The 27852-nt window shown below is 40.2% G+C and overlaps 1 protein-coding gene across 1 annotated transcript in view; it reads left to right on the top strand.

Annotated features, from left to right (window-relative positions):
- Positions 1–4000: 4000 nt before the first annotated feature.
- The window catches only part of abcc6a (ATP-binding cassette, sub-family C (CFTR/MRP), member 6a), a 33048-nt gene continuing 9196 nt past the window's right edge, over positions 4001–27852 (top strand). The window contains exons 1-12 of the mRNA XM_041785028.1: positions 4001–4401; positions 7191–7367; positions 7568–7693; positions 16497–16634; positions 19730–19852; positions 20973–21034; positions 21172–21303; positions 24538–24744; positions 25974–26151; positions 26383–26544; positions 26636–26728; positions 27270–27473. Coding sequence (XP_041640962.1) covers positions 4360–4401; positions 7191–7367; positions 7568–7693; positions 16497–16634; positions 19730–19852; positions 20973–21034; positions 21172–21303; positions 24538–24744; positions 25974–26151; positions 26383–26544; positions 26636–26728; positions 27270–27473 — 1644 coding nt within the window. The 5' untranslated portion in view covers positions 4001–4359. The remainder of the gene's footprint in view (positions 4402–7190; positions 7368–7567; positions 7694–16496; positions 16635–19729; positions 19853–20972; positions 21035–21171; positions 21304–24537; positions 24745–25973; positions 26152–26382; positions 26545–26635; positions 26729–27269; positions 27474–27852) is intronic.

Below are 27852 nucleotides of genomic sequence, written 5' to 3'. Positions count from 1 at the left end.
TGGCACTGTGTGTAAAAGAGGGAGGGAGAAAGCGGAAGAAAGAGCCCAATTATAATTGCTTGTGTGGGCTGACACATCTGCATTTACAGGCTGCTCTTAAGCTGCACCACTCGTTTAAGATGTTATTTAAAAGCTAAGAGAAAAAAAATACACAGAGAAGATATTTTGTTCACTTGTTTCTTAATCTGTTTTTGTCCCCTCCCTTTGCTGTTTCTAAAATTGTCCTCTCTTGCTCAAACGTAAGAAGCCCAAATGACACCATTATTTTGACTAGACTGTTTTTCCTCCCAGTGAGAGAGGCCAGAGGAAGTGTAGGTGACCTAGACTGGTTAACCACTGCTTCGCCATGGGTTGGCTGGGCCACTGCCTCCCCCGCAGCCACCCTCTGCATCCACCGCCTGCCAGGGCCACATTACTATTACTACACGCCATGACCACATGTGGCCCCGCTCCAGAGCCAGCCTCCCATCAGATCTTTGCAGGGTGCCTTCCCTCCCCTCATTGGTGTAAACAGCCTGCTGTCTGGCCGTCGTCTGGCACGGAGCTCATTTAAGATCATATTTATGGGCTAAATGTGTGTATGTTTGTGAATGTTAACCTAACTTGGTCCTATAGCAGCAATTTTGCACAACGCTTGCTCTTTATTGCATGTGCATTTACGTTGTTTTTGTGCTTCTTTTCTCCATGAATTACGACACCTGTGACCTCAAGCTCCTGCCTGGGGCTGATCAGCTGAAGAGTTTTGGCTTAGAGTCTGTAGCAAGGTTTATACTTGAGGCAACACAGAAGAAAGTAAAACCTTAAAATTTGACATTTACTATCAACCTTGTTCCCGTCAAGACCATAGTGCAGGGCCCCTTTCGAGAAAAGTTCTCACACATCCCCTAAAATTGTCCTCATGGCATGCTTACACCAGATGTTGACATCCTTACACTGTTGATTTGAAAACACAAACACAATCAGCCACAAAGACGCAGTAATGCGAGATTAAACAGTTTGTTGGGCCCAAGAGGATATTTAAGATACATAGGTGTACAGTAAACACTGTGGCCTTTGTTATAGCCACACACACTCACACTTAAACACACCGCCCACACTACTGGTTGTGGTGCGCTGCTTGAGGTGTTTCAGATCGTTTCTTGATGGTAGCAACACTAAACTCAGGCTGTAGGACTGAGACAAAACAGACCACTGATGTATTTTTTCAGTTTAGAGCCATGTAACAGACACATCAGAGTTTCTTACACACATTTAATTTCACTAATGGTAATGTGGAATTCAACGAAAAAAGATTTAGGCCTGGAAAAGGCTGAGTTTATATTCCTAACTCTCTGACCAGAATTCAAAATAAAGAACACCCACCACAGTTCAGTTCAAAATATTTATTTCTCACCACCTCTCTCTAGAGAAATAGATCTATCGTCCTCTCTCAGCATCAAAACACATTCACGTTCAACTCTAGAAAAAAATCTGAATCAAGTGCATTCACACGTGTCAAGTTACATAATTTAGCCTGCACCATGAGGCAGCTGAAACTCTCATTGAAAAAGCACTCACTGCCTGAGGAGGACATATAAAGTGATGAGTCATTTTTAAAAGAATAATAATCTAATATTTGCACATGGCGAGACACAGGACCTGGTGGTGGTCTGCCTCTCTGCCGAACTTTCCATGTTTCTTCTTTGTGGTGATGATGGAGTTGGTGTACAGACGGTGTCATACTTTCCTGCACAGCTGCAGTGCTGGAGTTTTCCCCTGCGTCTTCACCAGAGTGACCATCATCATGATGCTTTTCAGCAGACAACAAAGAGCTTCAAGCAACACAGCAGAGGTGATTTTCAGATCCTTTTAATGGGTGCTTCAGCACCCCTACATTGTACTTTAGCATCCATGAATAATAAGGGCATTTCCCAACTGCATTTTTTTTTCTATCTGATTTTTAATATTTGACAGCTATCATTTGGAATAAAGCTTTGTGATAATCCCTATTATGTCTAAATACAGTGCTACTAAAAAGGTGACCCCTTCCTCTCTACAGCTGCTTTAATTAAAAAATGATACTGTAGAAACCAGATAAACAGACACAAACAACACAGGGAACAAAGTGGCTGATTTTATAATTAGAGTATTGACTCCCTGAAAAGTGTAAACATGGAATTTTAAAAGTTGAACAATAAGCACCAGCCAAAAAATTTACCTTCCATCACTTCGGTAGTTAATTTTGACTCGTTCCCTAACATTAGCCAGCTAACATTTAGCAGGTGATGACAAGGAGAGCTTGGCTGAATTAATTTTATGACAGTTGGCCGCTTCATAAAACTTTATACACTAATAATATTTATCAGGACACACTCCCTTTTTTGATAAATTGCAAGAAAAATACGTTAATAATGCAAAGGTAGATGTTGTATCATTTTCTTGGGATAAATTGTGGCCTTCACAATAAATCTAGCCAACATTGTGTACAAGTAAAAGTTTCTGATTGTAATTCTAAATCATCTAAAATGGAATAATATGTTATTTTACAATATTATAATTAAGCCTATTGATGCATTAATGTATTAATCACTGTATAAAGCTGGTAAAGATGGAGCCGACTTTATTTCCTTAACTGCTGAGTCATCTGTCTTTCCTCATAGCCCATTACATTCTTTTCTGAATTAAATATTTTTCTATTTTCTATCAGCCTAAACGTGAGAGTGTCCAAATATGATCTGATTAGTGTAGCTGAGTACAAATTAAGACAGATCTTCATCAGATGTGGTGGGGCTGAGATAAGAGCTGGTAAAAAGAAAAAATAAGGATTGAAGTATTATATTTTAGCATACACTTAAATATATGTTTAGTGTGGTAAAATTCATGTTACTTTGTTTTATTGGTATTGATTTTATTAATGACTTATAGGAAAATATCACTTGTTCTGGTGAGGGCACTGAGCAAAGTTGTCGACATGCTACATTGTCTTTGGGAGCTGAACATCCCTGAAGTCCTGATTCTAAAAGTGCCCATGCAACATACTCTTATTCTGGTGTTTTTACAGTGTAAACAGTGTAAAGATGGGTCTGTTATTTATGTCTTTGCTTTAGCTGACTGGCATTAGTATGTACTGATTACTCCTTGCGTTGAGTTGGTTGGACTAGCTAATAGGCTAGATTCATGAACAGCACCAACAGCTTACTGTTGTTGTGGCTTTACTCCACTTGCTTAACTATCAGGTCACTCTCATTTCTTGTCCTCTTTCCATAACAAAATGGCCACTGAGCTTGAAACGTCACTGGTTTCTTAGTTAACATGACACTTTGGAACAAAGTTGCATGATTTTACATTTTCCACTTACACTGCAAGTTTCAGTCCCATAAGATGACTAATTAACCCATTATACTCCCTTCTCTTCTTGTATCAGCATCTTTTTGCCAGTCAGAAAGGCACGTGATGCTTTGCATCAATGAGGTGGCTTAACATCACAAAAAAGGTATTAATTCATGTTTTTAAACTGAAGAATATAATTTTGTGACTCCTCAAGTAAGTTAAAGTAAGAGCTAGTGTCCCCTTAGAAAGGAGCTTCCACACATATATGCTAATATGTTGAGCTATGCACCACACTGGTACAAATGCATGCATTTCTTACCACAGTAACAAGGGTTGCTAAAATCTTGGATTTGAGGTTCTTTAAATTGAGGCAAATGTGAGCGTTATTGGTCTCAGTTTAAAAGGTATGTCTGTGCACAAACAGAGGCACTGTGGTCAGACGACGGGTGGTTTGGGATGTGGGGAAAGGGGGAGCTGGAAAGGAGGTAAGGGGGCAGTGAGTGAAAGTGGGAGGAGCGTGTCTGGGTGTGGGACTGTCATCCTATTGAGGGGAGTAGCTGTGGTGTTTTGATCAAAATCCAGCAGATGTGGGAGAGAAGAGAGGGGTGAGAGAGAGAGAGAGAGAGAGAGAGAGATTTCCACCCACCCAACAAGCTGACACACTCATAAACAGCAGTCAGACAGAGTGAGAGTCAGAAAGACATAGGATCTCAGGGCAGCAGCAGTTCAAACAGAGTGGCAGACAGAAACAGAGTTTCATTGAGAGAAGATGTTTTATTAAAGGGGAGGAAAAGTCACACAGACACACTCCAGCAGGCATACACATAAACACAGAGCAGACAGCTGGCAGGAACAGGCTGAACCAAAAAAAATACCTCCATTAGCTAGAGAGGAAAAGTCTAATAAGAAAATACTCAGTGCACTCGTCTCCTTACCTCTCATACATATACAAACTCCGGTGCTGGTGCTAAGTGTTAGCTGCCCAGTGTGAGGAATCAGGTTGATACAGTCAAACAGTGGAGCATCAGGGAGGAAGGAGCAAGCAAGTGGATGGATGCCTTTTGCAGACTCAGCGGCCTGGACCCTCTGTGGGTAAGTTTGTGATGTGTTTACTGACCCTGAACTCCTAGTTTCAACTTTTGTATGTGTTTGCTCCCTTTTTTTTACTGAGAAAAGTTAATGTTAAACTCTGTCCTGTTACAAATACCTAGATTTAGGTACATTTTGGGCAGGCTTAAGTTTGAGTTAAAATTTACTGTCACATATTGTTTTTGATTTTCTAAACTGAATGAGCACTCACTGTTTTTGTGCAGATTTGATTCATTACTTTCTCAGCATGAATGTGACCGGATGATGCATGATATTAGCATCAGTTGCATTAGCATGCTACATTAGATGGGGTTGATTACATCAATAAATAATAGGATGAAAGCAGTGGGTAAGGGTGTAGAGAAATATAAGTTGGAAGCACTTATCAGTGCTGGAGGAATGGTGTCCCCATGGTACATACTGACCTTCTCAGTTTGCAGCCTGTAGGTTTTTGAGTGCATTAGAAATTTAACCTACAGCAAGTCTGAATGGGAGACTTTCCTCTGATGCGTATCAGAGCACATTTCCCGTTATCCTACTCTGTGATTCAGCACCGTGAGATGCTGAGAAGTAAAGATGCGTCACACTGAATGAAATGCTCCTGCTGGCCAGGTTTTATAGTCTTGTATAGTAGCAAACCTCCACATTCTGAATCCCTGCTCGAAAGTAGGAGAATGGCCCTGATCCAGCTGGAATTCCAGAATTATTGAATGCACTCACTCCCAGCTTGCCTATTTCCCACTCGAAGTCTCTCTCCCTCTCTGTTTCTGTTTCTCATTATGGCCTTTTTTCTATTTTTGCTCCTGCAGAACCTCAAAACAACAGGCAAAAAACTTGTGGAGAAAGTGAAAGTAAACAGTGTGTCATCATCTTCAGCTCTCTTTGCACTGAAATTTCAAAGAGTAGATGAGACTTTATTACATCCATAACAAAGCATAGAAGGGGATTTAACAGCTGTCTTGTGTTGACTGCAAAGAACATTCAGTTATTAAGTGTGGCAATCAACCTTTCACATGCTTTTGGAGGAGCGTCACTGCTTTCTCATTGGTTATGGCCCTGGGGTAGCAGTGGAGAGTTTATTTGGCACTACTACAGTATTGAACATGCACAGCCAGCTCAGTAGAAGAGGTTTGATACAAAAGAAATGACTTGTGTTTACAGAGTGGACAAACTTGAATTGGGTCAATTTAGGAACTGTCAGAATATTTAACATCTTGTTTTTCAAATCAAGGCACTGTGTAATTTCAGAAACAGACGAACTGGAGGGGCAACTATCACAAAAATGGTCAAAGATTACTAAATTTTCCTTGTTTATACAATGCAAACCACAAGCTGGCATCACTGTTTTACACATATTCAAATGCAGGCTCTGGTCCATATCTGGATTACTGGTGTTGAATTGCTTTATCAAATGAAGCAGATTTTTTAAAAGGCCATTTTTATATTGGCAGCACAGTTATAGGCTGTGCTACAAACATTTTACTGTTTGTTGGGTCAACTGAGACTCCCAAATTTTTTGGCAAATTCAAGTTTACTGTGGCCACTGCAGCTAGGGGTGAGAAACAGGGTACGAACTGAACCAGATTAACAATAGACTGTTGACAAGGGTTTGACAAAATGAATTTCTTACATAAAAGTTCCCTGTTCACCTCCATGGCACTGACCGCAAGAGTCAGAAGGGTCCGTGAAAGTAGCCTCCCACTCACTGCCTCTCAGGAGATTTATCACTTTAATGGACTCTGGTGTATCAGTGCTCTCAGAAACCACCTGTATACCGTACGTGCAAATGTGGTGAGTTACATAATCATAACCGACTTTGTCATGCAGATTTGTGTTTACATTTCTGGGACTCTGAAGAAAGGCAGGCAACAATGTTTGCTTTTGATGAAGTCACTTTCAGTCAAGCTCTGATTCATACCCTTGTGGTTCCAGAGGTGATAAACAGTAGCAAATGACGGTAAATTTGAATTAATCACCATTCATGCAGAGACATGCCAGCCTCCAGAGCTGTAGTATCTCCCTCCATGAGGGTCTAACCTGCCGGTGAACCAGCAGGACTTCAGGTGGACACATTGTCGGGTTTCTTTTTATTTTGTTTGTTTGTTTTTCAAGGTGATCCTACAGCTGCCACCAGTGTAAAGTCCAGTGGCAGGGCCAGTCTGCTGCCACCATGCTAAAAACCACTTCCTGTGGTGACTCCAGGGCTCGCCTTATTAGTACAGTCAGACACCCTGCCCCTCATTAGACCAGGGAGGTGATAAACAAGGGACAAAAACAACAACAAGCCACTTAGATTGAAAGGGGGCTTTTTTTTTTTTTCAACAAAAGGCAACCTATTCTGCTTTGGCCACTGTTACATAATCACAAACTTTTGGCAGTATTTACCTAACACACCTCGTCTGCAATAAAATTAATGGTTTACAAGCTTCATTATTGGTATAATCCCTGACCTCACTTTTTAATATGTTGACAGCGTGCATTGTACTACAGAAATTAGGTAACAAACCAGAGACGTGGTCAAACATTTTCCAAAACTGACTCAGCTTTGTAGCAAAAGACGGCTTCTTTCAGCTCACACCCTCAGCACTGGGCACAGACACATTTTCTGTTGACTTGCGGTTTCTCTCTCCCCCGCCTTGATGGATGAAACGCAGGACCCTCACCAAGTCTGGATTCTGTGGACTTGGCCTTCACCTGCTCTGTCTCTCAGATGATGGATTTTAATACACAGTCTGATCTGACTCTACAGCATATTGTCTTGATCTGAACTTTTGACCTTCCATTTGTTGCAGGACTGGAATCGTACATGGTACACAGCCAACCCAGACCTGACCCAGTGTTTCCAGAACACAGTGCTTGTGTGGGTCCCATGTATCTATCTGTGGTTGCTGGCCCCTTTCTACTGTCTTCACCTCTACTGCCATGACCGTGGACGCATTAAAATGTCTTGCCTCTGCACTGCAAAGATGGTGAGCAACACACAAATGCTTTGGCACAGCTTCAGTTCATTGTAACGTTTTTTTTTTACAAGAGAGAAGATACAGAAGCCAAATGTCTGACACTTTTCTCAACAGGATTCCCAGTACCAATACAACAACAATACCAAATGTGACTTTACATTCAGAACGTTTCTCTAATCTGTCTCCCATTACTTTCCTGTTCTGTTCAGGTCTTGGGTTTTCTGTTGGCCTCCTTTGGCTTTGTGGAGTTTTTCTACATCTTGCTGGAAAGGAGCCAGGAGATCCAGCAGCACATGGTCTTTCTTCTCAGCCCCATTATTCGCAGTATGACTGTGGTAAATACAGTAACTTTTCCTCATGTTTTACATAAACTTCCATAGGATATTATCAGAGTTGAGTAATTTTAAACAGATTTTTTTCAAGCTGAGAAGCTTAACATGGAGCCGTATTCTAACTGTATGCCTAGTTAAAGGTTGGATGAGCAGCTTCCTGCAAACCTATTAATCATTAAATTAAGAACTAACCTATATGGATAATAGTCTCGGTCAGCTGGTGAACTCATTCAAAAAGAAATTGTATACAGAGTTCTTCCCCTGAATGTTTTGGCCATGACATAGCAGAAACACAGTAAAATATAATTCATTATTGAAATGAATTTGCATATAAACTGATCTAGACATTCAGAACAGTTGGGACATCTCTAGCTGTTCAAAATAGCTTGCTAATCCAAAGCAACTTGCAAATATTGTAGTAAAAAGTCAATTTAATGAATAACGTATCTATCCCTGATTAGGTTTCTGAGAGAAAATGCAACAAGAGCTTGTTGGCAAAATACACAAGAGAAATCAGTCAAAAAAAATATTACCCATCAGTTCTGTGGAGTCTCAGTAAATCCATACCTAATAATGACGTAGCAGTAACTACTTCCAGGTCAAACCAACCCAAACAACAGAGGGCGAGCATCTGTGGGGGAGATTCATTGAATTATACTTCGAAATTGGCCTAAAATTTAAAGAAATTCAATCCATGCTTAGTCGCAGGCATGCTTTTCGTCTCAGAGAAGGCATTCGAAGGCATTTTGGGTGAAAGGGGACTCTTTCGTCATAAAACTTGCTCAGATCTGGCGTACCTAGTCGAATTCATCAGTAACCAGTTGCAATCCTTCAGTAGTACAGATGGGTGTGTGCTAAATGCAGGGAGCTAATAGTACGTGTAAGTAAAGAAAACGTACAAATGGGTTTAAAAGAGATGGATCCAGGAGGGTATTCAGTAAGACAAGCGAGCCTTTTAAGTAGATGGAACTACTTCGCAAAAGGCGCTCACTTCATCTGGCTCTTGGATTCATACGATAAACTGAAGCCATATGGAATATATATCAATGGGAGCATTGTTGGCTTTTTAAGGAAGGTCAAATGGCTTAATGCCTACACAACATTTGGCACACACTCATTTGTACCCGTGCAGCTGTCCAGAGGATTACAACTGGTTGCTGATGAATTCGACCAGGTCCACCAGATCCGAGTGTTACGACGAGAGTCCCCTTTCACCCAAAATGCCTTCTTATGCCGTTCTTTGAGACGAAAAGCATGCCTGAGACTAAGCATGGATTGTATTTCTTTAAATTTTAGGCCAATTTCAAACTTCAGCAAATTATAAAGATATTTGCAGATTCAGCCTTTCCACCATAATAACTCATCAGAGGATCATCACTTTTACTAAAACCCTCAATCACCGTACATATTATGGTATGATTTCAATCTACTTTTGCGAGATCTCGCTAAAGTTTTGCGAGATCTTGCAATCTGTTTCATAAAAAAAAAATTCTCCAATTTTTTTTTCATGTCCCTTAAAAAAAAAAATTCTCCCTTAGATTTTTTTATTCTCCTATGTCCCTTAAGGGGCTATATACAAAAGCATCCATTACTAAGTTAAAAAAAAAAAACTAAAGGTCAAAATTAGGAGGTCCCACTTTTCTCTTAACAAAATTAAACTGACTAGTTTGGCTTTTACACAACAGTCATAGTTTGATAAAGATTCCACATTACATCTCAAGACAGTCTTTTGCAATTCACGTTATTATGAAGATGTGACCTCACCTAAACAACCTCGTTTAAAGGTACAGTGTGTATTATTTAGCTAGCAGCATTTAGCAGAACAAAATTGGTGAAAATTAAAATGAGTCTATCTAAATTAGTGTTTTATCACCTAAATACAAAAAAAAAAAACAATTTCATTGATTTTTTTTTTTTTTTTAATTCAGAATAAGCCTTTTATTCATACATAGGGAGGGTCCCCTCCATGGATGTTGATTTTCCTGATTTTACACTGCACCTGTAAGGACAGATCATATTTTACCGTACAGGTATCAGAGAAACTTCTCAGCACACAGCACTTTGAGTAAACTTTAACAGAATTACTTTTTACTTTTACTTGAACGGATTTTTGTCCAGTTCAACTTAAGTGAATTTTAACTGATTTAATTGTATTTTCACCTGAGGCTTGTAGTTTTTCCACCTCTGTTCAAGACAGTCTTGCTGTGGACCGTACATTTCTGACGGCTACTCTCACAAACTCATCTGAGTCTCCATTTATTTCAGAACAGAAATAGTCTCTAAAAACTTGGCAGTAAAAAAAAGGATTTAACTTCCATTTAGGATTAGTGTAAGGGTTAAGGTAACGGGTAGGATACCAAAAGTTAAAAAGTCAAAAAACCTGTCCTGAAAAATTTAATTACAAACCGTAATATAAGGCCGAGTAAACAACCTGCGTACAGGGAAAAAGCCTTTCCTCCATTCTTAGAAAGCAAGCATAGCTTATGTAGCTCTGTTAGCTGTGTATGCTACGTAGTTAACAAATCTATGCCGTTAAAGTACTATCTTTGTAGCTATCATAACTACATTTTTAGAAAGCGCTACATAGCTTCATTCTCCATCTAGCCAAAGCTCATGTTGACAAAGTTCACTTCTGTGATAACGTTAAGAAGCTTTAGCTTTAGATAAAGCTAACGAAGCTAAAGCAAGCCAGCGCTAGTGTTACTACTTCTTAAACAGGTATATAAATAATTCATTTCAGATTAGACCTCTGACTTTTTTATGTTTGATTAAAGTAACTGCCAGACTTTGTTTATGAATGAAGTTGAATTTTGAAAAAACACTCAACCTAGGAATATGATGCACCAGCAAAAACACCGTTCGTTCTGAAATAGGCAGCGTCTCAGATAAATGGTCTGTGAGAGTGGCTATCACAATTGTACACACTGCAGCCAGACCACTCTCCCTCTGCTAAAAGTGGATGTAGTCACTGTGATGGCGATCATTCCCTTGTGAGCTACCCCTTAAGTATGCATTGCTATCAGTTTTGGGGACAGATGGTTTAACAGAAAGGTGCATACTGCATGAGTGCTACATCTGTATCCTGGCTGAGAGGTGGCCGTTGAAGAATTTCTCAGTCATAAGAAGCCCTGCCAAAAAGCAGGAGGTCCCTACTTTACCATCGATTTTACTAAATGGTAAACAGCCACATACAAAGAAAATACCATGTTATATTGAAGATTTTAAACCAGCTTTGTGACTATGAATTGTTTGGGAAAATGCCAAGAGAGTAAAAAAAAAAAAGCCATGAGTAATGGCCATTTCCCAACTGCCTCTGTAAAATCTTTTATGACATCCAGTGTAGGCTGTTTGAAAGAATGCAGGCTAAGGCACTTATAACCGCTTCAATTTTTGAAACCAAAAGCCCACATTCACTTCTTTTGTACATTCTAAGCTATTGCGTTATTCGTCTAATGTGGGACTAAAATAAAATCCTTCCTGTGTTGCTCAGGGTAACAGAAGAGTTTTGGGAATAATTCAGCCATTGTACCGCTGGCCCGTATGCCAAAGAGCAGGGAAATGAAAGAATATATAGTCTATGTACAGCATGTTGGCAAGACACTGAGGTGCTAAGATGCACAACAGGGGATAGATTTACAAGTTTGCAGCCAGTGCAAATATGACAGTGCTCTGCAAATACAGCTTGTATTTGACCATCAGCCATCAGAGTGCAGAGTACATATGTCCTGACATCAGTTACTATTTGATGTTGAATGAATGCAGGTACGTATGTGGAAAGTTTCAATACAATGAAAAATGTTTTTGGTATGTGCTGTGCATGTGACAGACCATTTGTTATGAAGAAGCCATATAAACACATTTTCAAACTGTTTTCCAAGATAAAGCATAACCGTTCTCCCTAAATCACTGCAGATCCCAGATCAACAAAACATAAACCGGGCCATGGATGTAGTCATAAACTCTAGTCAGACGGTAATTGCCACTCATTTAAGTTGATACTAGTCCGAATATCTACTTGAACACAAATGAGCTCTTTGTTTTTTTACGAAATCCTTAGTAATACCACACACTCCATACAGGTTCACTAAGAGGTCCTCCAAACTTTTGGTTCATCTTTAAAAAGCACCAAACCACCAAATACAAAGGTGATGAAACACAATTGTAGAGTGTGTCAAACTTAATTATATAGAGAGGTGCAGTCTTTATATAGGCTTCAGGTGTGCTGTTGGACTTAAAGTTTTGGAGCCAATTCCTTTTTTAGCGCCATTGTTCTGACCAAAACTATATTTAAGATACTTCATGTTAATTGCAATGCCTCTGCAGTAAGCAAGAAAAAACTAAGGACATAAATCCCTCATCAAACCTTCATCAAGTTGGCTTTGCAACAAGAATCAGATGTTTTGAATCTACAGAAATGTCACCAGAATCCATATGTACATTGATCTACTTGCGTCTGAGGAGAAACGGCTCTTAAAATCAAAGTTTTGTTAGGTTTTGCTATGTGGATAAGATCTTTCATCTTTTCAAATGTTTCTGTTCATCCTGCAAACATCTTCAAACTAACTTTTGCCCCAATGTGGCATAGGGTGGGCTTTTCAAAGAAGGCGGCTGGGTTGTAATCAGAGAAAAGGTAGAGTTAGTAAGAGACTCATTTTGATGAAAGGCCATGGTGTTTTTCAGAACATTGATCCCACTCATTTTCGTCAGAATTTAAATGATACTTCACTGAGTAGGAACAAACAGAAAAGTGGTGCAGCGTACAGCATGGGTGGCATGGCAGGATTAAAATGCTGTTTATCCTTTGCAGAAGTGGTGCAAAAATTACAAAACAGGAGAAGGCTGCTCAGGTTTTGTACCACAGTCGGCCTCTATAGCTGACTGAGCTTGGTTTTACTCACAAAGCTCCCTCTCTCTGACAGCCTCACACAGCTCCTGCACAGTCTCACTCTCTCCAAGTCAGACAGCTTTGCCCACCTGTGGTCTTCTCAGACTCTTGAGTAAATAGCAGCACGTTTTGGGGTAAAAATGCACTGAGACGTGTCTTATGGTCAGGGATACATTTCATAAGAGTTCACCTATTTTGGGAAAATAATTTTTCACTCCAGGATGTAGAAAACAAACATCCGCCAAATCATATTAAGATCTGTCATCAATCTTTAAATCTATTTGCTGAATCTGTCTTTAACAAAGGTTATAATTTCCTTGATGTTGATTGAAGCTGCCGCCACCACCCGTTCCCGGGGTTAAGACTGGGAACACTGTGCTCTTGTTGCTCTGACCGACTTGTTTTGTTGCCCTTCATCATAAGTTAATGTATGGGAAATGTTTTCCCCAAGTCAGCCAGCCCAGGAACAAATCGTGGTTACAATTGATGAAAAGTACACGCATGATGCTGACTATAATCAGCAATACCATGACGTAAAACTCTATTCCCTCCCCACCACTGCAAACTTCCCATGTAATTATAAGGTAGGGTTTTGATTCGGGGCTTAGAGATAGACTTAGTTCCACCCACTGACTTGTACAAACAGATGGGCTGATGGTTTGCAGCATTATGGCAAGTCAGAGCGGAAGGCTAGGAATAGGAAGGCCCTTGCCCTAAATGCTGACCCAAGGTCAGCTTTAAGTTTAAGGTTTGTATGGGGGTGGATGCAGCCTCAACCTCATTAGCTCAGGACTTAAAGTACCGTACCAGCAGAAGAGGACGTACGGTTCAAGCATTGGGCTTGGTACTACTCTACGCACACACTGTGGTGCCAGTTATATAGGACAAATACTGTCCTGTACACTTAGGACCTTTTCTTAAGTTTACAAGGTGACAACAACATTTACAGGTACAGCACAGGAACTTATTTTCTTTTTGGCAAACTGTAGTGCCTGCTTGTATTTGAAGTCATCAATGAAAATGACTATCTGAGGAGAAAGATTGGCTGGCACTGCAGCTCCCTGCGTTCTGCAGATGTTTTTGCTTAGAAACAAACATGACTTTACTGTCATATTGCTTTTAGACTCACTCTAAGCTATATTTAAAAATCAGTGGTGGACAAAGTATTCAACTCCAGTACTTGAGTCAAAGTATTGATACTCGTGGTCAAATCTTAAGTACAAGTTGCTCGGTGAAATTTTACTCAAGTTAAAGTACTAAAGTACTTACTTTTAAAAAATACTTAAGTATTCAAAAGTACATAACCTTGTAACTCTCTGAAACCACATAATGATGCAGGCTACTGACATACATGTAGAAGCACTCTGCTACAAAAAGTCTATAAAAACACCTGTAAAAACTGCACCATAAAAATGCAATCAAAAACAATAAGGACAACTATTATCATTTAATTTTTGATGATATGAATCATTCCTCATTTCTGAAATCTCAAACATCGAGCTAAGATATGGCCATGAGTGCACTGGTTTTTCAGCTTGAGTTTCTCCTGCCATTTCCATTGCCGAGTTTTGTTTGAATGAAGGCGGGAGAGCTTGCTGTACAGAGCGAGGATGACGTAGCCTATTTCCAAAACTTCCACCCCAGGTGTGAGCGGTGACTGTGATTGGTTCCCTTCTGTGAGGAGCACAGTGCGTGGCCAATTGTATTTTAGAAAAGAAAAACACCAACATCTGTCTACCAAGCTATGCTGAACCTAAAAGAAACGAGTAACGACAAGCTTCCTAGAATTGTAGTGGAGTCCAAAGTACAATATTTGTCTTTGAAATGTAGTGGAGTGAAAGTCGTAAGTTTCCAAAAAAACAAATACTCAAGTACAAATACTGAAAAAATTTACTTAAGTACAGTACTCAAGTAAATGTACTCCGTTACTGTCCACCACTGTTAAAAATACGTTTCAACAAGATGATGACTGTGGAGGTACTTTTTTAATACAACACAAGAACTTTATTTATCCCCGAAGGGAAATTCAATCGTCTGGGAGTCTCATCTGTTTACTTTAGAATAAGTAAAGCCCAAGACACACGACACAGCGTTTTTTTCTCCTTAGCTGGTGTGGTGGAGACAATATCACAGCAAAGAAGGGTCATTAATTGGTTTACATTCATCAGGTCCACTCAAACACATCTCTGATAAATGCTTATACTGTATGCCTTATGTCAGCAGGATGACTGCAACATCAACTTGAGTTGATTCTACATCAACTGCTTGTTACTTAGATTAAAAATAAATTTTTGCATGTGTTAAAAACAATTTAAAGTTGCTGTTATGAACTTGTAGCTTTTTATCAAATTTGGGGGATAGAGCAATACCTCTAATAGTTTTACTCATGTACTCATTTAATAAGTTCTTGTGTTTGATTTCTTTAAACAGTCAGATGTGGCACTAACCGAGAGTCTTTGCTGTGGACATTTATCTACTACTTCAGTTCTCCATAAGTGTCACAGCTGACACCAACCCTGCAGCGATGACTACAAGCTTCTAAAATATCTATAAAGAGAAAGTTAATGTCATAATAGAACAAAGAGGGCGTCGGGACCCCCGGGAGGGTTGGCGAGACACTAAGGGTGGGTAGCAGGATGCTTTCCCAAAAACACAAAGAGAAATTTAAAATGTTAAAGTGATATACTTTATCCATTGATGTGAAAAATATCCTTAAAATTTGTTCAGTTTAGAAACAAAACAAAGCTGTAAAGTGAGACTTGTGCTTAAATGAAAGTAATGCGTAAAATGTACATTTCTCTATGATGCTTAGTGCAATATCAGTTACTTTAACTACCTCCAAGGACAGCAGGGGTCCCTGGTCTCTGGCTCTGTTACTTTGGGGGTCATGGGATGAAAAGTTTGGTAAACTGTCATAGAGGATCTCATTTGCTTTGTAGGTCATAAAGAGACAGGAATATCAGTTTCAATTTGCTTCTTAACCTGCTAAGAATGCCTCATTAGAGCTTTCTGTAGAAAAAAGTACATTTATCCAGTTAACAGAAGTCTTCTTGCACCTCTAACATCAAATTTCTATTAAAAAGATAACTTACTAGAGTTCCTATGTTGTTTTAACATCCTCTCTAAGATGCACCTTTAGCTCTAAAATCTCACAAACACTCGAGTCAGGTGGTCAGGAGCTTCTGTGTGAATTCATCCTTCGGTGTTCAGGAAAGTTACAGGCATACAGGTTTAATGAAAAGACTGAAAAACAAATGTGTCACCCAGTGAGTAACTGCAGAGCCCCCTTGTTACTGTTCATATTTAAAAGTTATCTGTGTTAGCTACCACACAGAGACGTGTAAACATCTTTCCATAGAATACATCAGTGTGTTTATCTGAGTAACTTACATAATTACCAGACCAACAGAAAAGAAGAGGACAGCGCTGTGTCTCGTCCCGTATCACAATGGTGGTACTCATTATGAAATCTAAACCTGCTTTCTACATGCATGGCTCCTCTGAAGTTAACAAACATTGAATCAGATTGTTTATATGTGTTTTGTTTTGTTTATCAGACTGCACTATATTTCACCGTAAGAAATGTGTGCAGAACATGTGCCTTATCGTTCATCTGTCACTTTTGGTTGGCGAAAGTTGAAATCAAATCTGTGTAGGCTGCGGCAAGGGAAATCCCAAACCCAAGTTCTGACTCAGAACCAGCATCAGCTGCATTCGAACAGTGCAAATCTCTGCTGTGATTAAAGCCTCGATGCTCTGTTGACAACAACAAAAAACCACTGACAGAATATACAGAAAGTAAGATGTGTGGCCTAAACAACCTACTAGTTTTTACGGCTTAAAGTATTGGCTCTCAGCTGCTTGTCTTGTGAATAAAGTTGTTCTGATTATAATCCAATTCTATCCCTTTTCTTTCTTTAGATCTTGGCTTTATGCATAATTCAGTTTGAAAGAGTAAGAGGTTGCCGTTCCTCTGTATTCCTCTTCCTGTTCTGGGTCTTGGCTGTTGTCTGTTCCCTGGTGCCACTCAGAGCAAAGATCCAGCTGGCCATGGATGAGGTATGTCTTCATTTATACAGGATTTTTACACTATACCTTAGTCTTTCATAGAAATGTTTTTATGTTCTCTCTATAAAAATATGGCAGAGTTCAGAGCCAAAGTGAAGGTGTGTTGTCCACTTCGAACTTGGTGAACCAGAAGTGTCAAAGCACAGTTCAGGGATATCAAATCAGGTCTAGTCTTCCCCATCGTCTAGACACAAGATAGTTATAGACAGTCTGAGACGTACCCTGTGTCAGCGCAGAGTTTCATTTCATCCCTCTATTTTAACCAAGGTAACCTAAAGTTAACCAAGTGTTGGAGGATGACACTGCCAATTCTGGTCAAGCATGTGTGTGTTTAAGTTCTCTTTTCTTCCTGTGTATCCTGTCAGACACTGCAATCATTGTTGTATGGGGTGAGTTTCTATTTAAGCGCTCACTGCCGTAGGGCTGTCGCATTTGCATTTCTATAAAAAACACACAAACAGACACACACATCCATATTTCTGTTTTATCGTCCTCGGTGTGACATTCCCACACTGCTTGGGGGAGAGTAATGATGGCCCTTGGATAAATGCTGGTGAGACATGGCAGCCCAGGGTCAGACCAGAGGAACGTCAGCGCTGTGTTTATGGGCCTACACTGCTGTAAACACAGCCAGATGGAAATCTATGCATCCACACATAATGAAAGGCCATTAAGAATTCAGACACTTATCTTAATAGAATCCCTGAATATTTCACTGACTTTATAATCACTTTTTAATTGATGCCTAATTTCTGTTCATTTCTATCTCTCAATATTTTAAGTCCATGATGGGGCTTTTGCTTAGTCATGTGAGTGAAAAATATATGAGGGAAGATGCTTTTCAAGACTCAAATAGGCTCCTTCAGTGTGAAAATTGCTTTGAATTTCGAAGATGGACAGAAGATAAGGCAAACTGGCCTACAAAACTAAACAAGCTACCTAAAATCAGGATGGAGAAAGTCATCAGTCCCATTGGGTGAAAAAATAAAAATGCAACTTGAGTTACAAAGAAACATTTTGGGTGGTATTCTTCGTTGCTTATTTGCCAAGAGATAGATGAGTAGAATGACAGCACTTTATGGTCTGTTTAGTACACCTGCCTTTAGTTATGTAAGCTAGGTCATACCAGCAGACTCAGAAGGGGGGCAGAGTGGTTGATCAACACTCCCTGGTGCCCATTTGTTAAAAAAACATGCCTTTTTGAATGCCCATATGGTATATAAATCATGATCAAGTCCTCCTAGGGGGCAAAACATGCTAGTGTCCTCTGAGATGCCCTCCTAGTGGGCAAAAATGGTGAAGAGGCCTCTTGGGTGCCCTCCTAGCGGACAAAATATGCTAAAGTGTCCTCTGAGATGCCCTCCTAGTCGGCAAAACATGCTAAAGTGTCTTCTAGGATGCCCTCCTAGTGGGCAAAATGGTGAAGAGGCCTCTTGGGTGCCCTCCTAGTGGACAAAATATGCTAAAGTGTCCTGTAGGATGCCCTCCTAGTGTGCAAAACAAACTCAAGTGTCCTCTAGGATGCCCTCCTAGCAGACAAAAGGAAGTGAACTGCCCTCCAGGCTCTCCATATTGAGACATAACTTGTTGCATGCCCTTTAGGACAGTGGTTCTAAACTGGTTTGGCATTAGGACCCACCACCACCTCCTTAAAAATATATTGACCCTTTTTTCTTTTTATTACAACCCCTGAAATATATTTGAGATATATGTCACAGTTTCAGTCTCAATTGGCAAAGGCGTAATTAAACAAAGAGACAGGACAAAAAAAGCATGATTAAAAGGTAAAAATTTGTATACATCTTTTTTTACTTTCTGACCAAAGCATGCATTTGAGTACTCTCATCATGCCTCTAGTGAAACGTAAGGTTTCAATGGGAACGTGTCAGGTATGGTAGAGTTCCTGCGACCCCTTCATCCTTTCTATTAGCCCCTAGTTCCTAAACTTTGCATCTCCCATCTGAAGGCAGGCATTATTGATCTTGCAATCATGTTTCAGTGAGACTACACATTTTTCAAGTTGGTGTTAAAAAACGGATGTAATGTTAGAACACATTTTTTTCAGTGCAGCCCACTTTTTCCCTGCCCAGTATTTAACATACCCATTTTCTAAAAATCTATGAATAAAGTGTGTAGTTCACATTGAAGCATTAATTGCTTAAGGTTGACAGGGTTCATGTTTGCAGACCCTTGGCCATTCTTAGTTGCTCGACCTACATTTTTCCCACCCACTCTCCGACCATCCTGACCCAGTTTTTCACTGTGTGGCCGGATCGTTTTGGTCCCTTCATATCTCCTTTCTGGGCACTCCTCCACACTTTTCATAGAAAGTCATTTTACTGTTTACCATGGCTCTGACTTTTATTCATAACCATACCGCTGAACAACACACTGGCTGTGGCAGTGGCACAGATCCACGAGTAAACAATGTGCCTGCCAAAACCCACAGTTTCTGTACATCAAGAATAACATGCGAGTCCCACATTTCACAAAAGTTTCTGAGTGGTTAATATTGCAGCTGCTGCCTTGATTGAATGCAAGGGTGCTGGTTTGTAAAACCACAGTCTCTATTTACAGATACTGGCTCTTAGCGTGACTGAGAGGCACATTTAACTATTGCTTCATTTATACAAAGTACACCATTAAAAACTTTGGGGTTTCACCCTGATTTAGCTTTTAGTTCTTAACATTCTTTATTGTGTCTGTGATCTTGGTGCGTAAATCCTCTGCTATACAATGTGTAAGCTTAAGAAAGGCCATGTAATGAGCTGGGTGTCGTTGTAAAACCCCACAAAACCAACTAAAATGGTGCTGTTTCCTACAGGATGTCGTGGGGTTTGATAAACACCAAAAGAGTTGATCAAACCAAAACCCTTTTTTTGATCTTGTTGACACCCCTATGCTGTGATGCAAGAACGTAATTTTTCTGTGGCAATTATTTGTGTATCTGGTTTGAAAAGAAGTCTAACTTGCGCAACTTGCCTGAGATAGTTCAAAACAAATAATACAAGGAAACTCTTACGAATGTTTCTGGGTTTTTTTAACCCCACAGCAACCTCTTTTATTGTTGTTTTCTTAATCCACAGGGAATCGCCTCTGATATCGTACGATACCTCGCCTTCTTCTCTTACTTCACAATCCAACTGGCCCAGCTCTTCCTGTGTTGTTTTGCTGACCAGCCTCCAGAGGGGAAAACCATTTTGGAAAAGGTAGGCAGGGAAGAATGCATCCCACTTCCGCTGAACATGTCCGTTCTGTTCCGATACCCAGGAAAGAAAATGTCTCCACAGCTGTCTTGTGGTTTTTAACTTCTGTTGCGAAGACACTTTCTCCTTTTGGAGGAAATTGTGATTCACCTCCCAGCTTCCTCTCCCACTCCATTGCTTTAGCTACCTCTGAGAGGTGAATGAGTGTGTGTGTGTGTCTATGTGTCTGTGTGTGTGTTTGACATTGTTGTCCTGCATTCCTTTAACAGGACTCACTCACCTTAGCTCAGCATCAACTGCTGCTTAGAGTCTGAGACCCAAAAACAACACAGGAAATACATAATACAGATTTGACTTCCCATCAGTCATGAGCCTGATGAACACGTTTTCAAAATTAAACTAGTAAGTTGACTCAGGACAGCTGACAGGTGAATGAAAATGAGCCCCTTTTCAATCAAACAGATATATGTGATGTAATAGTTCCCTGGTGACAAACAATCAAAACAGCTGGAAAAGTCCCTAACAAAGTCGTGGCCCGTGGTGAGAAGGTCGAGGGTGCAGAAGCCACAGTCTGGTGGGATGGACACACCCATTGGTCGCTCCCTGGTGTGTCTTCCTCTTCTCCCTTCTCCTCCTCCTCTCCTCAGACCCACGCTCTGGTTAGAGTTACTCACAGGACGAGAGGAAGTGAGAGGATGAAGAGCAAGAGGGCTGGTAATAAAGAGCGCAAACACCCTGGTGAGGGGGTGGCAGGGCGGGGAGATGCCATAAAGTATGCGTATGATGACAAACTTTCTATGTATGTGTTTGTGTATCCACATGTACGGTTTATGATGACACATTTCCCCTCCGTCTGCACTAGACCTCAAAACGTCATAATTCCCCCAGCACTAACACTGATCTCTACTTATTCTGTCCTGTGGGAGTTCATTGCCTCTGCTCTCCACAATGGACCACCAGACTGTACAGAACTGTTTACACGTATTAGTGCTCTCAAACACACTCCTCACAAATGCACCATCCAACCATTGACAGACCGCCTCTGAAGCTGACTTGAAAGCCTTTTAGCTGTGAGAGATTTATTGTGAAATGGAGAATAAGTCTGGTCTTTAATCTGTTGCAGAATCCTTGTCCCATCAAAGATGCCTCATTTCTGTCGAAGATTCTCTTCTGGTGGTTCACGGGGTAAGATGGTTCTTCAAAACCCTGTCATTTTTCGTCTCCTGCTGACTCACTGCAGCAACAGTTTGTACTTGTTTACGATAATATGTGTGTTTTGTTGACAATTATGTGAGTGAGTAATCTCTATGCTCCCTCCTCAGGCTTGTTGTGAAAGGATATCGCACCCCACTGGCAGCTGAGGACCTGTGGACCCTGAGGGAAGAGGACACGTCAAACAAGATCATCTCTGAGCTGCAAGAGGATTGGACGGCTGAATGTGCCGAAATTCAAAAGTGAGATTTCTGGATAACTGAAATCTGGCAGTTGAAAGGGTTACTTTAACAACTGAGGACTGCACTCTCAAAGTTATGAGACTTAAAAAAGACAAAAGATTTAAAAGACTGAAGAACATTTCAGACATGCAAACTACTCTGTTAGGCTTTACACATTGTGTCATTGTTGTTTTGATCTCAATGCCAAAGTCAAAAGTATTCACAAACCATAGACTACATTTACATGTAAATACAAAAAAGTCAGTTATTATGTTAGTCTGATTGAAATTGGACTTTTAAAGTACATGTCAATATGTCACTCCAACTAAAATCATAAAGTCAAATTTCTAAAAAACGAATATACCTCGAGAATCCTATTGGGGATCGATTACTTTCGCATGTTTACAACTCAGACCAAAGCTGTGACATTTTGTGCTTGCTCCACAGTTTCTGTGTCGGCCTTTGGTTGTTGGCATTTGCCTCCCAGTATCACCATTAACTGGTGTACGGGGCGTTTGTACAATAGTAAAGCTTGGAGCATGTATGGAATACACAGGGCTGTAAAGTTGTTTGTGGTTTTACTGTAAACTTAAAACCAGTTTGCCACTTTCTTACTTGTTAGCAAGGGAAAAAAGTTGTTCGTAAGGTCAGCTGGAGGAAGTCCAATATCAGATGTTGAAAAGGGCCGCAATCACTGTCTACCGTCACAAAGCAAGACATACTTTTCTCAGTCTAGGGCAGGGATCATCAACTACATTTGTACAAGGGCAAGCTCTTTCCTTGACAGACACTTTGGGGCCGGACTTTCAAAGGAGCTCAGAAACTTTTTGGTCAATTTAACACATTTTTGTCAAAATATATTTTTTTTTCTTTTAAATGTAATTTTTAGCCTTTTCCACTGAGATCCCATATACCGTAACCACCGACAAGTGCACATTTATGATATTTTAGCCACATTTTTTTGGAGCTGTTGTGCTGCCTATCACTGGGTTTGATGCTAACACACTGTGTTTTGATTGGTGGAAACCTGTGCAGGAAACAGATCTTCGGTGTTGATTCTTAGGCAGACATGTTGCATGCTCAAAGACCCTGGTGTGGAGAGTTGATGCAGAAAACAGTAGCTTTAATCAAGAAAGGGGGATTAGTATGTGTTTATCATGAATTCATAATGGAGTCATTCCTGATATAATCGTTTCAATCTCAGTTGTTTTCAAGGGGTTGTTTAATACCTGTGGAGATTTGAAAAATAACCTAAATGCCACAACGTGCTTTCTCTTTCCATTTTCTGAATTTCTACAATTTCTAGGGGCCAGATGGAAAGTTGTGGGAAGCCTGATGTGGCCCGCAGGCCAGTTGATGATTACTGGTCATAGGTCTTTTCTGAGACCCTCGTTCTTGTATACTGGAACAAGGACAGTAGCATTATTAAACAGTATAGGCAAGCTATAGTGCTAGCTTAACTTCACTGTCCATATAAACCCACTGAATAGTTTATTAGAATATCATTTTCTTTTATGAGTTGTAAAACATATTATACAGCTAAGATAAGTCATTGCTATTAAAGATATGAGGAATTTTCTCCTTTTTCTCCTTAAAGAAAGCTCACAGGGTTTTCCAAGTTTTATCAGTGTGAACAACAATTCCCCTGGTAATCAGTCCAATCATGATTGAGAATTTCCTCCAAAACCAAAAACAGCTAACCTGACACGCCATATGAATGTGTTTCACACATCCATCTGACAAACCTTCAGTAGATGGTGTTGGGGAAAGGGCAGAGCCTTTAGAAAAAAACTTGGATGAATGTTCTGTCACATCTTTACTGGCCAATCAGAGCAACAAAATGTGACGTAGCCGTTACCTGCTCTGCTCGCCACTATGGAGGAGAAAACTCCATAGAGAGCTGCATTACGCAACTGTAGACATGTCAGTACGCACCTTTTGTCGTTTTGAAAAGAAATCAACTCAGTGCTGTTCTCTGTTCTTCTTTTAACGAAGAAATGTCATCAAGTTCTGATAAAACTTACACTTTAGCAGCATCCATGCTAATGCCTTCCGCCACAATTCAAACCGGTCTCTTGTTGCTGCATGCATACATCATGGCTCTGCTGCGCCCAAAAGTACTGCCCCTCGACGCTGATTGGCCCTGTCACTTTCTAACCTCACCCAAATGGTTCAGATGGGAGCTTTGCAAGATGCATTTGCCAGTAAGAAACATGGAAACGGTCGAATCCATCTGCTTTGCAAGGTTAAACAGCAATGTCATGCTAGATCTGTGTGGAAACCAGACAGCCAGTGTTATTAGGGTTATCTGAGGATCATGAATGGCTGTATTAAGTTCTGTGTAATTCTACTATAGGTTGTCTATCACTTTGGGATGAACTGGCTTCTTTAATTATAAACTGCATTCTTGGATTGCCCATGAAATAAGGCTTATAATAAGAATACCAACTTCCTTTTTTCATTAGTTATGAGCTTTAAAATTCTCAAAGTTTATCTTTGGCATTTTTTCCATTAATTTGGCAGTATGGGAAAAACAATTCAGACCAGCAGACTTTACTGGTGCTTCTTCCCAATCAAAACCAAACCAGCATGTTATGGTTATGTGGCATGTATTGTCTCCACTCAGCTACCAAGCTGCTTCAGCATGAGGAACATGATGAAGAAACCAAGCTTCAAAGAGGAAAAGCACGTGCAGGACATAAACATTTCGTTTTCATGTTCCCTCTGTGGCATGTGGTTTTTTATTTTGGTATTTTGGTTTTTACATGCCTCTGATCCATGGCAAAGCTCTTACTATTGTCACAGCCAACAACATTCAATTCTATTTTACTGCCATGTGGCCAAACGTCTGCATTGTATTTGTTAAAATAATGACTCCAACAGGCCATGATACAGCCATGATTGCGGTAAATTGAAATTCAGGATGTCTCAGAATCATAAGCCTATAATAGTTCTAAAGGAATTCCCTGAGGATATTCAGAACCATAATGTCAAGTCAAGTGCCACATGTGTCATTTTAGGGCTTGTTAACTAGATCCAGCTCTTTGAAGATCTGTAATTAAGTCCAATAATTATGTCAGTGAGCAATGTCTTTTACTGCTGTTGGACAATTCTCAAGTCCATTAATGATTCAAGACAACAGCATTTTTTCCACACCCCCTGTTTAACATTAAAAAATTAAAAGGCGCCAGCACCGTGTTAAAGCACTTCTGACACAGATGTCTTGTCTGTAACTGCATTCTCTCCCTCTGGCAGGCAGGAGAAAGCCTTGGCGTCAGGGGTGGCATTGGGAAGCAGATTGCCAGACCAGGCTCAGCTCCTCAGGAAGCTGCAGAAGGAGCAGAGCTCTGGCTTCTTCCTGCTCAGGACACTGGCACGGAAGTTTGGTCCATACTTTCTGACAGGCACCCTGTGTATCATATTCCATGATGCCTTCATGTTCGCCATACCCCAGGTGCTTAGGTAAGACCTAAAGAAGTGCATAAAACAGCTGTTCCTAATCAAGGATTTAATGGTTGCATAGTGATTTTCCAATGAAACCTGTATTTAAAGCCTGAATTCTGAAGCTCAAGTGTTTAAAACCCTTGTTTGTAATCTTGCTTATTCTACTAGGAACCATTAAGCTTAGCTTTGTTTTCAGTAATCCTCTTGTGAGAGTGTAACTGTAGCAAGATATTGTATCATTTGAAAAGAACTGTTTTCATTTAGTTTTTCAAGTGTGACTTTTTAAAGCTCAGAGACCCACAAACCAAACAGAACTGAGAGCACTGCCCTGAGGAAAGCTGCAGCCAATATTCCCCAATCTCAGAGTTCAGAATGAAATTACATTAATAAATAAAATCTACAGTTTGTAGTTTTTATTGTGCATTTCAAAAATGAACTGAAATTAAATGTGGATATTTACATGGAGAGCATAATATTAATCAACATTATATCATTCTGGTGTGGCAGTATAAAGAACTGTTGGTTTAGCAGTTTGTGGCAAAGTGAATAGACTGAGATTAATGTTCAAGGTAATCACCTCAGAAATCAGCTACAATGATCTGTTTTCAGTAAGCTGTGACACAGACAGGCAAACAGCAACAGAAGCTGGCAGCAGTGAAAAACGGGTCATGGCTGACCCGCCACCCGCCGCACCATCCCACTCGCCAGACTGGAATGTTGTTGTGATGCACTGCACAGGATCAGGGGAAGTGTTAATTACGGTCATGAAGCAGTGAGCAAGAAAAGTAGACGAGACCGCAGCCCTCTGTGCTCCAGTAAGAAGGACAGGCAGAGAGGGAGAGGAGGCTCTAAATGGCAGAAATGTTGTCGCACCACAATAAGAGCACCGCTGGCCAAGTGTGAGGGCAGCCTGGCCACAAGCTGAGCTCTGTTGTGCAACGCGAGCTGTTTTGTGTAGACTAGTCAGCCAGGCAGCACTCCAAGGACCACTGGCTTAAGGCGCACAATAAAAGTTAAATAATACTGCACTGGATGAAAAACACTGCAGCAAAATCTTGTTGACAGGGTAATTCTGACCTGTGTCTGATATGATTTGTATCATTCTCTGCTTTCCAGGTAAAATTACACATGAAAATTAAGTTTTCAACCAAAAAAAGATATGACCCAAAAATGAAAATAAACAGTATGTGCTTCTATTAATGGAATATTTTATTACAATGTAACCGTATGCTTATCTCCTTCAACAGTCTTCTTCTGGGATTCATGAGAGACCCTGACGCTCCACTGTGGAAAGGCTACTTCTATGCCACGCTAATGTTCCTGTTGTCCTGCCTCCAGTCTCTCTTCAACCATCAGTACATGTACACTTGCTTCACAGTGGGGATGAGGGTGAAGACAGCAGTTATGGGCTTAGTTTACAGGAAGGTAGGTCAATCTGTTTTTAGGGACATGTAGCCAGCTGGTAACCTCAAGAGGGAATGAATAAAAGCATCTTTAAGGCTAAAACACCAGGATTCTCTTGATAAAATTTCACAATGATTATTAATTTCAGCATAAATTGTATGATCATTATGATTAGTTGCATTATATTATGGTGAAATCTTTCTATACCACATGTACTTTCAGCTAAAATGAGGTTCTTTGTCGTCTCCTCAGTCTCTAGTGATAAACAGTGCTTCCAGGAGGACTTGCACAGTTGGCGAGATCGTGAACCTGGTTTCAGCAGACACCCAGAAGCTCATGGACTTTGTGGTCTACTTCAATGCTGTCTGGCTGGCTCCAATTGAAATTGCTCTTTGTCTCTTCTTCCTCTGGCAGGTATGCTGAAATGTACTTACCCTTGAAATACATCTCAGGATTACACTTGAACTGAAAAGACCTTGAGACCATTTTATTCTTGTTTACACAGCATCTTGGCCCATCAGCTTTGGCCGGGATTGCCACTGTCATTCTCATTTTCCCACTCAATGGATTTATTGCAAAGAAAAGGAGCAAGCTACAGGTAAAAAGCCCTATGAGTAACAGTTCACACTTTCACTCAAGTAGCCCTGACATCTGGCTTGTTCGGTCAGGGATGCCACAGCTGGTTTAGATAGTCCTGAGGAGGCGTGTGGGTGTTTGGCCTGCACAGTACATTGTAGTTAGTCCTTTTGATGTCTGCCCCGTATAACGTGCTTGAAAAACAATGAAAGGAAAGGGTGGGCAGTAGTAAGACATAATTTTTCATTTCTTTGGAAAAACAACAGACAGTTCCATAAATTTGGATGCCAATTTAATTGAACTTAGTCTTGGATGAAGTGACCACATCCCTGACCCTTTGTTGTTTCCTTGTCATAAAAAAAATACTAAAACGTAACAAGCCATAAATTCTTTCAGAATTAAAACAAGCTTCATGATGTCCAAGAAAACTACTACAACAGCAGACAAAGCCATCACACAAAACCCTGTGAAAGACTTGTTTTGCTAATTGTCACTGCACCCAATTTTCAGCTTGGGTTTTTGCTTTTCAATAAAACATAAAATCTTCCTTGTTTGGTCTACAGGAGATTCAAATGAAGTTTATGGATGGCCGCATCAGATTAATGAATGAGATTTTGAATGGAATAAAGATTTTGAAGTTCTATGCCTGGGAGAAGGCCTTCCTGGAGCAGGTTTTGGGTCACAGAGAAAAAGAGCTTAAAGCCCTGAAGAAATCTCAGATCCTCTATTCCATCTCCATTGCATCGTTCAACTCCTCTTCTTTCCTGGTAAGGTCACTCAACAGACAGAACTCCTATTTACAAAGACTGACTTGAGTTCTAGATGTCTGAGAGTGTTTAATTATTTTCTGTATTGTAAAATTCCATGAAAAGATAAGAAACCAGAAAATAATCTATTCAGTTAAGGAGTACATATGCGCGAAGATGGACATACTGTAGCTAATTCCTCCAGCTGGCAAATTTTTGAGGTGTAACTTAAGACTTAAGACTAGCATCAACATTTCTTGATGACATAACGCTTCCTATTTTCACCATTTTTGTTTTACATGTTAGCATGCTACACAAGTTATTAAGCATTAAACAAAAAGTGCATTGAACCCCACTGGAAATTTCAAAAAAACCAAATCAGCAGACTTTTTGGAAATAT

Source organism: Cheilinus undulatus, linkage group 4, assembly GCF_018320785.1.
Source record: "Cheilinus undulatus linkage group 4, ASM1832078v1, whole genome shotgun sequence".
In the NCBI taxonomy this organism is placed as follows: domain Eukaryota; kingdom Metazoa; phylum Chordata; class Actinopteri; order Labriformes; family Labridae; genus Cheilinus; species Cheilinus undulatus.
The sequence above is the reverse complement of the archived record's forward strand: the minus strand, read 5'-3'. Positions and strand labels throughout refer to the sequence as shown.